This window comes from Acartia tonsa, chromosome 4, assembly GCF_053477335.1.
Source record: "Acartia tonsa isolate MP-2025a chromosome 4, ASM5347733v1, whole genome shotgun sequence".
Lineage (NCBI taxonomy): Eukaryota > Metazoa > Arthropoda > Copepoda > Calanoida > Acartiidae > Acartia > Acartia tonsa.
In genome coordinates, this window is record NC_137263.1 from 29,376,428 (window position 1) to 29,390,129 (window position 13,702).

Sequence of the window (13,702 nt, forward strand, 5' to 3'; positions counted from 1 at the left end):
GGGGAGGGTCAAACCCCATAAACCCCTTTTTCATGCCAATATTGGATGAAACCCTGTTTAAAGTTTTACCTTTTTCACAAATGTATCCTGCAACAGTGAGTCCCAGACCTTGTTCATCCTTCTGCAGCCTCACCTCAAATATTTCTCTTTCCTCTTCCTCCTCCTTCATACGTCGACCACTCGTACCATCCTAAAAAATGCAGGGATGGGTCATTGTAAGTTTTATTTACTAGTTCTTTACTATCCTGGAAACTTTCGACAACCTGCTTTACAACACTAGAAACCCTCTTCTCCTTTTTTAAAAATGTATTTCAAATAATTAAAGATGGTTTAATTTATACTTAACCCATACAGGGAGTCCTAACCTTGTATTGCCTAACCCTACTGAACCCTAAAGCTGCAAGGCTACTCTGTACCCAATATAACCTAAACCAACGTATAACACTAAAAAACGTAAAACTCCCCTCTCCCTTTATTTCCAATTTATTTCAAAATAAGGGTGGGGGATGCACTGGTCGCTAAGCAATTTAAGGGAAAAAACGCTCTCCTCAAATTAAAAAATTTAAAAAGTATGATATTTAGCCTCATTGTAGTTTAAAACATCATGCAAGTGAATTCTGGAATTGAAAGACAAAATTATTAACTTTTTATAATGATGGATATCTTTTATCGTACATTAAAGTAATAGAGAATATTATAGGGAATACATATATAGTCTATTAAAATTCACCTTTGATACCCTTAGTTTTTCTTAATGCATATATTTCATGTATATTTGAAGTTTATTATTTAAAAGTTTCTTCTTCAAAATGATATTAATTTGTTTCTTAATACGTTTCTACTATTTAAGAACAAATACGCTGAAACATAATTTTATAATTCTTCACAAACATAACTTGGTTTATTATTAAAAAGTTTATAAATTAGATTAACTATAATCTACAAAAGAATTTGTTTTTGTTCAGCAAAAAAAATAAATTGTGTATATGCCAAAACTTGTGCAGAGGTATGCCAAATTAGATAATGCAACTGAACATAAAAATCATAAATTGCATTATTTATTGTTTTGTAAAAAAGATAAAACTTATGAGATTGGCCAAAACACAATAGTTGTTTAGCTTCTCTATAGTTTACATCATCCCAAAATAAATAAAAATATTTACAAAATTTTACTTTAAATCGAATAAAGGATGCTGTGAGTATTGGTTTAAAAAATATGACGTAACAAAAAAAATTAGCCAATGAGAGGCCGTTATTGACCAATGGCGGCATGCGTAGTGGACTCTCATTGGCTAATTTTTTTTGTTACGTCATATTTTTTAAACCAATACTCACAGCATCGAATAAAGTAATTTGCTCATTTGACTTTTCGGAAAATATTTGTAACAAGGATGACAACATCCATAAGTAGCGAAGCATAAACAAATAATAAGAATTTAGATATTAGTTGACAAAAGCATGTATATTAAAAAAAAATTACAAAACATTTCAACATTTCTTTTTAATTTCTTAATATTTATTTATATTTCAGTACTATGACTAACAGACTGACGGTCAAAGTAAATTACATACTGGATGCTCAGAACAACGGGAAATTTAATTTTGATATTTGTAACTACAAAAATTTAAAAAAAACCGACCATAAACACCAAAGATATGAAGAAAAATGTGAAAAATATAAAAATAGCCAAAAACCTGCAAAAAGGCAGTCTGACCGCAATTGATGTGTTATTGAAACGAAAGGAAATTAAATTTTGATATCTATAACTGAAAAACTTTGGAAATTGGGCCATAAACACCAAAGGTATGGAGAAAATGTGAAAAATACAAAAATAGCCTAAAACCTGCTTAAAGGCAGTCTGACCGTCATAGTTGTTTTCTTGAAACGACAGGAAATTTAATTTTGATTCTATAACTGAAAAAATTTTGGAAATCGGACCATAAACACCAAAGATATGGAGAAAAATGTGAAAAATACAAAAATAGCCTAAAACCTGCTAAAAAGCGGTCCTATCGCCATTAATGTTTTAGAGTTAATTGTGCTCCTTGATAATGGAAATGTTGTCAAAAAATTTCAGCCTTTTATCTTTTATAGGAGCCGAGAAAATCACGTTTCCCCCAAACTAAGACGGACAGACGGACATACGGACAGACGGACAGACGGACATTTCAAATTATAGAGTAGCTTCGCTACTAAAAAGGATTCAAAAGGAAATCTGGTAGTTTCAAAAAGAATAGAGAGTAAAAATATCTTTATGTTCATTGTTAAATATTTAAATCGTTTTATTCTAAAATAGCTAGAAACCTGCGGCATTTGCGTAATTGGTAACTTACCAGCCTGCTGTCGGGGAGGTGTCGGGTCCAAATGGGGACCACACCGCGTCACTAGAATCAATATAAATGGTACATTACATACTGCTGCTAGGTCAGGCGAGTGACATCAATAGTTGGAGCAGGGGGGAATGGATTGCCTAATAAACAGGTGCAACTTATTACAATGCACAGTTAGAACTTTTTGTTCTGAGGTCTTGCAATAAAGTGTTGGTTGTCTGTTAGGTTACCCAATAATAATAATAATGCGTGAAGGGTCACCTCTCACCCCAAAGATAATTTTAGCTAATTTACTAAATAGTTGGTACCTTTTCAGGACACTATTGACAGAATTTGGTATTATCTTGTACCATTTCCACTTAAGATATAATTCATCATTATGATTTAGGTTATTGTAATTCAGGATTGTAAGGCATTACACAGCTGTGACTGTATGTTATTTAACATAAGGTTTATCAAAAATCATGATTGTTGAACATAATACTTCAAAGAAAAAAGGTAAAAAATAGATTCTTTAAATAAAAGTTATTGCTGAACATATTTATTCAATTTATATTCAGTATGGCTCTAAATCCTATTAATTTGATCAATACTGAAAAGATGATTTTATGGAAGTTTCATACGAAAACGCTTTTGAATATATTTTACATTTACTTTGGTAACCGCGGAAAACCTGTCTATAAACATATCGAGGTATATAGTAATCTAATGTTTATGAAACGAGAAAAGATGAAAGGGATAAAATCCAATTTTGCCGATAAATAAATTTATTAACTATCTTCCTGAAACAAATGCATATTGCAAATAATGGATTTATAATTTATTAGGATCGAATCTACTTTATATGTCACTCGTTTCAGTCTGTAAAGCTAGAAGAACTATTATATTAACTTTATTTTTAGTTATTTAAACCCAAGCGCATACACACACGCAGACACTTTCTTTTCCTTGCCTAACATTTATCAATTGTTACCCCTTTATTTCAACTCCTCACTTTACTTTTACTGATTACACTTCGTATCTCACATATAAAGGCAGGTACAAATAATTATGATTACACTAAACCCCCTAGAATTCAAGTCTGCATTTGCCTATTATCATTGAAAATTTGACCTTCTTCTATTTATATTTCTAACTACTTTGCTTAAATGCTCTGCTGCAAATCGACGGAATCTTCTTGTTTAAATTCATTATTTTTCTAATTAAAGTTTGAGAAAATCTAATCACCCGTTAAATATTCTATTTATCATATCTTTATTTAGTGAACCTAAGATTTTATATTGATATCTTTTAAAATCTTTACCTGGCAGAAATCTGACTCTTCGTCAAAGGAGGTGCAGCTGTAATCTGATTGGTTGGCAGAGCAAGCAGCTGACTTCAGCTTGTAATCTGATTGGCTGGTCCTACTACCCGTACACTGGCTCTTCAAATCCGACGGGTTAACTGCAGACTGAACTCGCCGAAGTTTTGATGTTTGAGCTGGTTGGCGCGACTCATTGGAGCTACGCTTTGTTGAGGACGTTCTACGCTGCTGCTGCTGATGGTGGTGGCTGGCGAGCTGTTCAGGGGCTGGGAATGTAGGAGTGTCTGTTGGTGATTGTGGGGTTGGTATCTGGGCCTGCAGACACACATCCTGTGTCTCCACCTGCTCTACAACCTAAACAAATTTGAAACTTGATGGCAAGTACCAAGATTTTACATTTTGTATTTTAAATATCGAATTTCAAATTCTTGTCCTTTCATCTATAGACACAAAATACCTTAGAACGATGGAAATTTTCATACTACTTTCAGCAAAAAGTCTGAAAATCAGACAAAAAAATATGGAGAAATATGTGATTTTTTTTTAAAGTCTTCTTATAAGCAGTCCGATCGGCATGGATGTTTTATAGTTAATCATGCTCAATAATAATGGGAATGTTAACAAGAAGTTTTAGACTTCTATCTTGCAAAAGAGTTGATAAAATCACAAATTTTGAAACCGTGTTTTACGGACTAACGGACGGACATTTCTAATAGATTATCTTCGCTGCTAAAAAGTTTGTAAAGAATGGATTTTAGTACTTGCTAAGTTATTACCAAAAGACTCGGAGCAATAAAAATCAAAATAGAACACGAACAAAAATAATTGAAAGCTACCTTGATACTAAGCAATTTGTTTTTTAAACCTTATAATAAACAAAATTGTAATTATTATCACAACATTTATTGTTTGGTCGTTAGAATTTGAATAGTTGCGCTGAGTAAATTTAATACAGATATAGATCTGGCTGTTGGAAAAATATAAAATTCTAGAACAAGAAATAGATAAATAAAAAGAAGAATTCAATTTCTTTGAAAGCTTTATTTTTATATTTCCCATTCTTCAATTCTAAATCTTTGCTAGAAAAATCTTTATATAAACCAGTTGGAGATTTAATTGATTAGAGAAGCAATTTAAGTCTGCAATAGAACTAAATTCACAATTTAATCTTATTAAAACCATTTTTTCTATAATTAGGGTAGGACCGTCCGTCCTTAATGAACACTCTTATCGTAAATTTAGAGATGTTAGAATTGTCACATAGATTTCAAACTTAGCATTGTGATTCAAGTAATAGTTAGACTATTTAGAACGCGTAGTAACTCTAAATTCGTTATCAGAATGTCCGTACAACCATGTATAAGATGTTGATTTTAACTTTTTTGACCAATTTTTTTATGTGTTATAATTATCCTTTACATCTAATTTTTGGAATACTAATTTCTAGGACAACAAAGTGCAATGTTATAAGTAAAGCATCTTCATATACAAGTTCTAAAAATGTTTTTAAAATAATATCCTGTTTCTAGGCAGTTTTGCAGCAAATTTACGTTCAATTTTCTTTTAGACTTATACATTTATATTTGCTCGTTCAATTATAACACACTAAAAGTGTTATTGTTCATTTGTCCTACCGTTTTAGAGCTTTGCTTATATGGATATTTTCTTTAAATAAATGTACAGTGACGTTGCTGTAAAATATCTTGCCTTTTCAATCTTAACATCACTTTTTGTAATATTTTGTATTTTTACACATATTTAAGAATTGTATTCAATATTGTGCTGTGAATTGGGTGAAAAATATCAGGGTCCGACAGACGTACAGCAAATGTTTTTTGTCCCAGCTAATCCTTGGAAAAAAATTAACTACCGCAGTAATAGAAACACAGTCTATAATATAAGCCGCACTTTTTGACCAATAAAGCCATGTGTCATTTTTGTAAAGTCTAAGCTTCAGAGCTGAACAAATAAAGTGCAGCTGTCTTCCCTTTTAGGTTACAGAGTCTTATTTGATTTACATTGAAACATGGAAACTTTTTTCTTTACACTTGAACAACATGTAAAGTTACAGTACAAAGAAAAGTAAACACTTTTCTTACAATACGGGGTCCATCCAAAAAAAGTGCACAAAAAGATTTTAAAAATCATTTTAGAAAGTTTAGATGCAGAGGCGTGCAAAAGGGAGCTGTAGGGGAGTTATTCACAAAATTCTGGTTGATGTATATAAACACCCCTATATTCCCCTACATACAGCTTGACAATGGTCTACAACGGTACACCTCTCTAATTCAGCCCAGGTGGATGAAAAGGTAACAAAAAGACAACCACCCGAGGCACAAACACCCCTCGATTTTGGTTTAAGGAGGGTATTAAAGATCGTTAGGGGGATATAAAAATTTTCCGGCTGCACTTTAAGCAACCCACCCGGCAAAACCATGTTTACCCAACCGGTGAGATGAACAAAAAGAGCATTCTTGTTGTCAATTCTATAATTTTTGTTTGGATATAATATAAAAGAAAAAGTTGTACATTCTGATAAATAGGTATTGAGATTAAGATTTTGATATGAAAATCTATCGAGAAAGGTTCGAAAAACTTTTTTTGTTTATGCTTTAGATGAGAATCTATATAATTAATCTGTTTTGTTTACTTACTTTTGTTTTACAACTAAAACTTGTTGAAGAAACAGATGGCTTCACATTTTCACCTTTTCTTTCCTCTAAAATGTATATAAAAAAATGTAGTACGTACATTTTACCCTAAAATAAAAAGATGTCTCGGTGTCTGTTTGTTCACAATGATCTCGCTGACCACTTGACAGATCCTGTTCATCTTTTTTGGGAAGCAATGTCCAGTTTTAATCTATTTTATTTAATTTAAAAATATAAAGTAGTATTTTTGGTCCGAAGCAAAAGATGTGTTTGAAATTGCCAAAATTTAGGTAAGCTATAAAATATCTTGAAAGGTTTTATTTCCCTTACCATCCCGCTGATTTTCCCTAAATGCTAGAGGCACAGCAAATATTTATAAAAGGTAGCAAATTTTGTTTAGATTTCCTTCTCTTGCGAGCCTTCATAAAATTGTTTAAAGTCGTTTTAGAGATTATAAGTATTATTTTCAAATATTCTCCAACTTTTGAACTACCCTGTAGATAACCAATAGATAAGGTTGGGTTATAATCAGCCGTTACAAATAATTAATACAAATAAGATTATATATTCTCATTCTACAAAGGTTTATAAACACACAATTATACATTATATTGCAGAGTAATCTATAATACAAAGTAGCTTGATGTCTGTCTGTCCGTCCATCCGTCCATCCGTCCGTCTGAAGATCTCGGTAACCACTGAACCGATCGGATTCTACTCTTCAGGGAATATTCCTACTAGTCCTGTGATGGCTTGAGGCTATTTTCTTGGGGGGTGGGACACCCCCAACCCCCCAAAAAATCAAAGAATCCCCCCCATTTTTTTGCAGAAGGTTTCCATGGTCCTTTTTTTTGCAGAATATTACCTTGGTCCTTTTTTATGCAGAAGATTTCCTTGGTCCTTTTACGAATTTTGCCTAAATTCTTTTTTGATCACCTCTTGGGGCAAAGCCCCTAGAGGCTAGGGGCGAAGCCGCTAGTATGTAATAATATAATACAAATTCAGAGAAACTAGTGACTTTGTTCTTAGCCTTTATTTGAGGAGGTGTGCTAAATAAATATAATAAAGAACTTTTGGGGAATAGTCCCTTTCGTATTTTCACAGTAGATTTTGATAGTTTATTTTAGGTTAGGTTAGTTAGGATATGTGATTGCCCCGCAGAGTTATGAAATTGGGCACGCAGGGTTAGAAATAGGGGAAAAGCTACTGTGAAAATACCCCTTAAGAGGCGTTGCCACGAAAGAGACTATACCAAACCTTTTAGTAATTTAAGTATTAATTTAAAAGGTTTACCTGATTGTTCTATTTGCTGGTCTTCTGCTGAAAAAAATTAAAGTATGTAGTCATTATTCTTTAAATGATTTAATTTATATTCAACCAAATATTATTGAACAAACGAAAAAGATTACCTTTATCTTGAAAAGGATTTGAAAATATATGTTTCGAAGTTTGAGTGCACAGACTCGCCGTGGAATCCTCCATCCGCTGTGTTGATGCCGTTCCATTACTGCTGCGATCACCGTCTGCTGCCGTTTCACTGCTTCCGTCCCCGCCACAGCCATGCGACGAGCTGTAAGCTTCAGAAACGTCCGTTCGGCGGTAATTAGCTTCGCCAGCTTCTATTTCACTCTCAACCTGATGGACATCTGTAACGGTTGACACAAGTTGGCGCGGATTTGTAGCCGGCGGATTCAGACTACAGCCGCCAGTGGCAGCACCCTTAGCGGCCCCATTAGCATTGCCAGCTTTACTAAGCCGCCTTGCTGGCATTGTGTTGGCACGAGAAACTTTGCAGTCGCTGTCAGTAGAGGCGGTCATGGCGGAGTTTTGACCAACACCACTACCGTTATCACCTTTTTGCATGACTAGGGTAGTACTGTGGCCGGCTGATAACGATGGACCAACACCTTCTCTGCTGCCAGCCATCTGACGGTCATCCGTAGAACCTGCTGACATCAGATTCAACACCTACAGAACAAATAATATGAAATCTTATTTGAGTTCTATATTTTAGGGAAGCTTCATTATTTATTAAAATCTTAAGATGGTTATAAGCCGCTATTAAAATATAGAAGTAGATAATATTATTCAAAACAAGGACTACAACGTTCAATTATGTCGTAGCAAACAAAATATTATTTGGGACAGTTTGCAATTTCTTTACCCCCCCCCCCCCCCCAAAAAAAAAAAAAAAAAAAATTTAAAAAAAGCTTGGACGCCCCTGTCATGTGATATTAAAGTATAGATTAATTTATCTAGTTGTTTTTAAAAAATTGATTTAAGAATTGGATGCTCTAAAACATCTCCATTGTCCAGAATCAGTTTTAAATATTTCTATAAAAAAGTTATAAAAAAAGGTTAGATTTTATAGTGAAGAAAAATTCTTTCTGGTTTTAAACTTCTTTTAAAATTTTTTCGCTACGTCAACGAAAATAAAAGCTGAAGATTTGATAGAATCAAGATTTTATAATGGAATTTTGATTAAACTAAATATAGATTTTATCTCGGGGCTCTCATATTTATAATGGTTATGGTTTGTATGATTTTAAAAGCAATGTTTTCATTTAGGATTTCCGCACGTCTGTCAACGTTCGTAAGTTAATAACGGATAGCTATGATCGCAAATTGTCCTTGAATGGAATAATATAAATATATAAGAGAGTCAATATCATACTCATTTGATGTAAAAGGTGGGTATAATCATCCACCCCCCTGCAAAATTAAGAGGGTTAAAGAGTCACAACCCCCTTAAAATTGGTATGGATGTCTAATGTTTTTAATTCTTGGGGTGGTGGTAGTGTTAAATTAAGGGGTGTCATAGGTGAGCCGGTGGCTGGTTTGGGGGGAGGGGTTGTATGGGGAGAGTCAATCTTATTTAATTCTGTGGACGTTAAGGAGGATAAAATATTCTTGGTTTTTTTGTTAAAGACTAGTGCAAGTAAATGGAGTAAATGTTACCTGAGTGTTCATACTGTTGGCTAGAGCCCGATCCAGCTCCCCAGGGTCAGACAAAGACTTGGTGGGAACTATTGCACTGTTTGTCTGAAAATAATCAAATTTTATAAAAGTATAATAAATTATTTGTCCAATCATTACATTATATAAAGTAAAAGGTTTATAATTGTTTGTTAAGGTCCTGGTAACAACGGAACCAACATTTTATAGAAGCTTCACAGAGGTTTTACACTTTTTTTATAATCTATGTGTTTAGTGAATTAGGCGTTTTTTCTGCCCGTCCCCTCCCTTCTTCGAAATTTAGAGGCTCCAGAATTCTAGGGGCACCGCCAATGATGTATTATAGAAGATTATAAATAGAAGTATTATAAGTTACGCATGATTTTATAGACAGCTAGCAAAAAAAGATAAAAAAAAAGATTTTCAGTGAATGCTAAATTTATTAGATTCCTGTGTTCCTATTTAGTTTTGCAGCTTATTTTCGTATCTTATTAGAAAATCAAGTCAACCGTTAATAATTCAATATAATAAAAATTTCTTCTATGGCACTTTTTCATATTAAAATTTATATATAGTACAAAGTAGTAGTGGGGGTTTGTTTGTGGGTTTCCTTTTTTTGGGGGGCCAACAAATATGTATCCGGGCTTAATAATGATTACATTTACTGGAGTTTTTACTCTGAGTTATGTAATTACTAATAAAAACACGTAACCCCTGGATAAGAAACATTTAAAATTCTTCTTTTTTCGAAAATTAGATTTTAAAATGTTTTGAACTAATTAAGGGCTGACACTTCCTCCAGTCCAGGGGGTTTGGGTAGGGCTAACAATCCTTCCCTAGAAAAAACCTGCTCATGTTTAGCCCGCACAAAGTAGTACGAGGTCTGTCATTTTGAAGCTTAAGATCTCAGTAACCGCTGAACAAGGATTGATAACGTGTAATAACTTAAAGGTAAAACAGATATTGAAATCATTCTTCAATTAAGTACATATTTTGTTGGTTTTTTTGCTTTTGATAAAAGCGGTGAGTTACTATCAAAAAAAATTAATTATCTTCTGTCTTTCTGTAAGAAATTATTTCATTCCAAAAGATAAATGAAGTTTTCTCAATTGCAGGTGCAATTAGTTATTTATAACTTTATATTCATAAAAGAAAGATATATTTTCAGTATCCTGTCTAAAGTATACGTATGGTTGTATTTAATCCCATGATTATAAATATATTCGTATACAGATATAATAAAGAAAACGCATAATATTGAGTTTTAAAGTTGCGCCTATTCTCTCTGAATTGAATATGTATGCATATCTATACTTTACATTGTTATACTGTGCGTCTAATATCTTTTTCTCTTGTATACCCGATTCTTTTTTTGAAAGAGTAAAACTGGTCTGGGCCATACAGTTTTGTTGGCCCTAAACAACGATTTATACTACGTGGCCATAAATTTAGTATATTCCACTATAATAACTACCCAAAACAATTCTATAATGTACATATTCTCAATTTTTTTATTAAATTTTAGTTAAGTTTTTTTCCTTATTTCTATTTGATCTTTGTATAATATAACCGTATACGTCCTTGTTTTACATTTCGTATGAAAAGAAATTCATAGATTTTGCTTCTTTCCATCAAAAAATATCCTTTATAAACCCTCATTTTAAAAAAAAATAAGAATAAAAGATGATTTTTTACTTTTGAGTGATAAAGTATATTTATGAGTGCATATGGGCGCACAGTGAAACCGCCAACCTCGAAGAAAATTGGCATGTCAATCAAGCATATGGACTCATGGACTCACTAACAATCCTCGCATCACAATTCCAACTATTCCAATTTTATAGGATGATCAACAAAATGGAAAAGGCTTTTAAATATAGAATTAGTAATGGTGTATTTATAAAGGATTAGACCTTAAAAATGGTAGGTTCATTCTGGTTGTCATTTTAGGGAAGATTGTCATAGTCTTGGGATTATTTAGGCTATTTATCCGTTAGATAGGTTGAATTTAACCCATTATTTAATATAAAAATTAACCCTTTTTTAAATTTAATGTTTAAGAAAGCTTTTATTTTTAATTATAAGTGGAAGAAGGGGACATAAAATGTATTTCCTGAAACCTTATCGAGGACCTATATTAAGCTTCTCAAAATGAACAGCACATTCGGTTCAGTGGTTATAGAAAGCCTAACGGACAAACAAAAATAACCTTACTACTTTATACTATAGGATAGGAAAAGGCAACATAATATTTTTGATGGATAAAGGGATAGTCATTAACATTTTCATTTTTACTTTTAAACTTTAATTCTGTTGATGTACTTTCATTTAAACCTTTAACCTGAACCTTAAAGATATTGTATTTTAAAAATCTTATCAATTTTACTAACTTTCATATCCATGATATCTTAGAATATATTATGATTGAAACCAAAGTTTTGATAATATTTATTTGAAAGTTTTGAATAATGTTGTTAGAACTCTATGTGCATGCATGTCCCTAGGCTCAAAATAAATTGTGGTTGTGTGCAGGGAGGGAGGAAACATTGCACTGGAAATTTTACTAATACCAAAAGTTTTATTAATATGCTCTTTTATTCGTTCGTTTCAAAATTTTTGGTACTTTTACTTTTCTTATTGTAATTGATTTTAATCAATAACATTGACCTAATTAAGCGGTAGTTTCTTTTTCATCATTGGGGATGTACATTTATTTATAGTCAATTGTCTTATCCCTTAAAATCCCTGACAGCGAGTGTCGACAAGATCCATAACATGGTTATTTATATTCAGTTCAATATCTCTGTTCTCTCACATCTCAAGTAAAATTTGAAACTAAATTTGAAAATGTTGTCACATCATCAGCATCCATTGTTCACATGGTGTTTATTTATTAGTAGCGCAGATACTATATAATTCAAAATGTCCGTCTGTATGTTCATCTGAAACGCTTTGGGAGAAACATAATTTTCTCGGCTCCTATAAAAGATAGACAGCTAAAAAGCTTCTGGTCAACATATCCATCATTATTATTATATCCATAATTAGGTACAAAACATATATGCTGGTTGCGTTGTCTGTTTTTTGCAATTTTTTGAAAATAGTATTAAAAAAATGTTCAGATTAATAAGCATTTATTTTTTATGTCTCTTACAAAATATCATTCAATATTTTATGCTTTGCTACTTATGGATGTTATCATCCTTGTTAACATACAAACGTCTTGAATAGCAATGCTTTTACATAATTGAATAATCTGTCCCTCGACTAGGCATGATAAAGCCTTAATACTTAATATTATTTCTCTTTTCTAAAATAGAGTTTTCATGTTATTCCTGTGCAAATTTTGAACATTATTTTCCTTGTTGGTTGATTTTTAAATGAACATTTAACATTATTTTTAGCTTATGATAAACCTAACCTAAACGTTTGGAGTTTTTCTAAGATTATAAAAATATAATTTCATTTCTTTTTTGTGAATTATTCTGCAAAAAGATAATTTTACCAAACAAAAATCTATTAACTAATTGAGAAATCTTTGAAATTGTAGATGTGCATTAGATCTTTTCATGAAAATACACTTTTTCGAATATTAGTCTTCTGCTAACCTAAAAAGTTACTTTAGGAGCCCAGAAATACATGTACAAAATTTCAGCTCTCTATCTCTACTGGCGACCTAGCGCCAGGCATGTAAAATTTCAACAGATAACGGTAGCACGGCGGTTTTAACAATATCTCAGCAATGTGCAGGTTTTAAGCTCTTCTGCATATTTCAATTTAAACACATAAGGACAAAGGTATATTATCCCAAAAATCTTTTGTCAAACTCTACTCTACACCTAGCGCCAGTCAGTTTTCTAAAATCATGCATTTTATACCTGTGAAAATAGAAATCGCCAGCGCTAGGTGTAGAGTAGACCCTGACAAAAGATTTTTGGGTTATTATATCTTTGGCCTTATGTGTTTAAATTGAAATATGCAGAACACCTAAATTCATCTTCCAAGCCATTCTCTAAGCATTTTAATTTTTTTTATGAAATAACGGAATTTCAAAACTGCCCTTTGAAAAGGCCTAAAAAATATCTTTTTTCGTCACTTTTTTCACTGCTTATAGTTACAACTTATTAAGATATTATGCTCAGTTAAAAAAAATTGGCGCCTCCAGCATCAAAACCGGCAAAAACTGGCAGTTAAACTTCTGTGCCCCTACTTGCCCCCCTCATCGGCCATCAGTAGTTATCTCAAGAAGTAAAAGAGATATCACACAGAAAGATGACTTTTTAAATAAAACTGAACTAAGTAACCATTACAGATTTCATTTTGGGACTTTCCTTCTAAAGGCTTGTGGAGCAAAAGACCCCCCAAAACACTAAAAATATGAGTTCAGAGCTTTTTTTAAAAGATATCAACCTGTTTTTTTTTGAAAACTTTGTTAACATATTGGAACTCAGTAACATCTACA

At 32.4% G+C, this 13,702-nt stretch overlaps 1 protein-coding gene across 3 annotated transcripts in view; it reads right to left on the reverse strand.

Moving 5' to 3' along the window:
* LOC145316683 (uncharacterized) overlaps window positions 1–13,702 on the reverse strand; it is a 28,893-nt gene that overhangs the window by 6,195 nt on the left and 8,996 nt on the right. For 2 of the 3 annotated variants that reach the window (XM_080157352.1, XM_080157353.1), the window contains exons 6-11: window positions 9,244–9,327; window positions 7,695–8,253; window positions 7,579–7,605; window positions 6,289–6,353; window positions 3,635–3,988; window positions 70–190 (exon numbers count right to left, since the gene is read on the reverse strand). In XM_080157352.1, the coding sequence (XP_080013478.1) occupies window positions 70–190; window positions 3,635–3,988; window positions 6,289–6,353; window positions 7,579–7,605; window positions 7,695–8,253; window positions 9,244–9,327 (1,210 nt within the window). The remainder of the gene's footprint in view (window positions 1–69; window positions 191–3,634; window positions 3,989–6,288; window positions 6,354–7,578; window positions 7,606–7,694; window positions 8,254–9,243; window positions 9,328–13,702) is intronic. The other variant, XM_080157354.1, reaches the window with a different exon arrangement.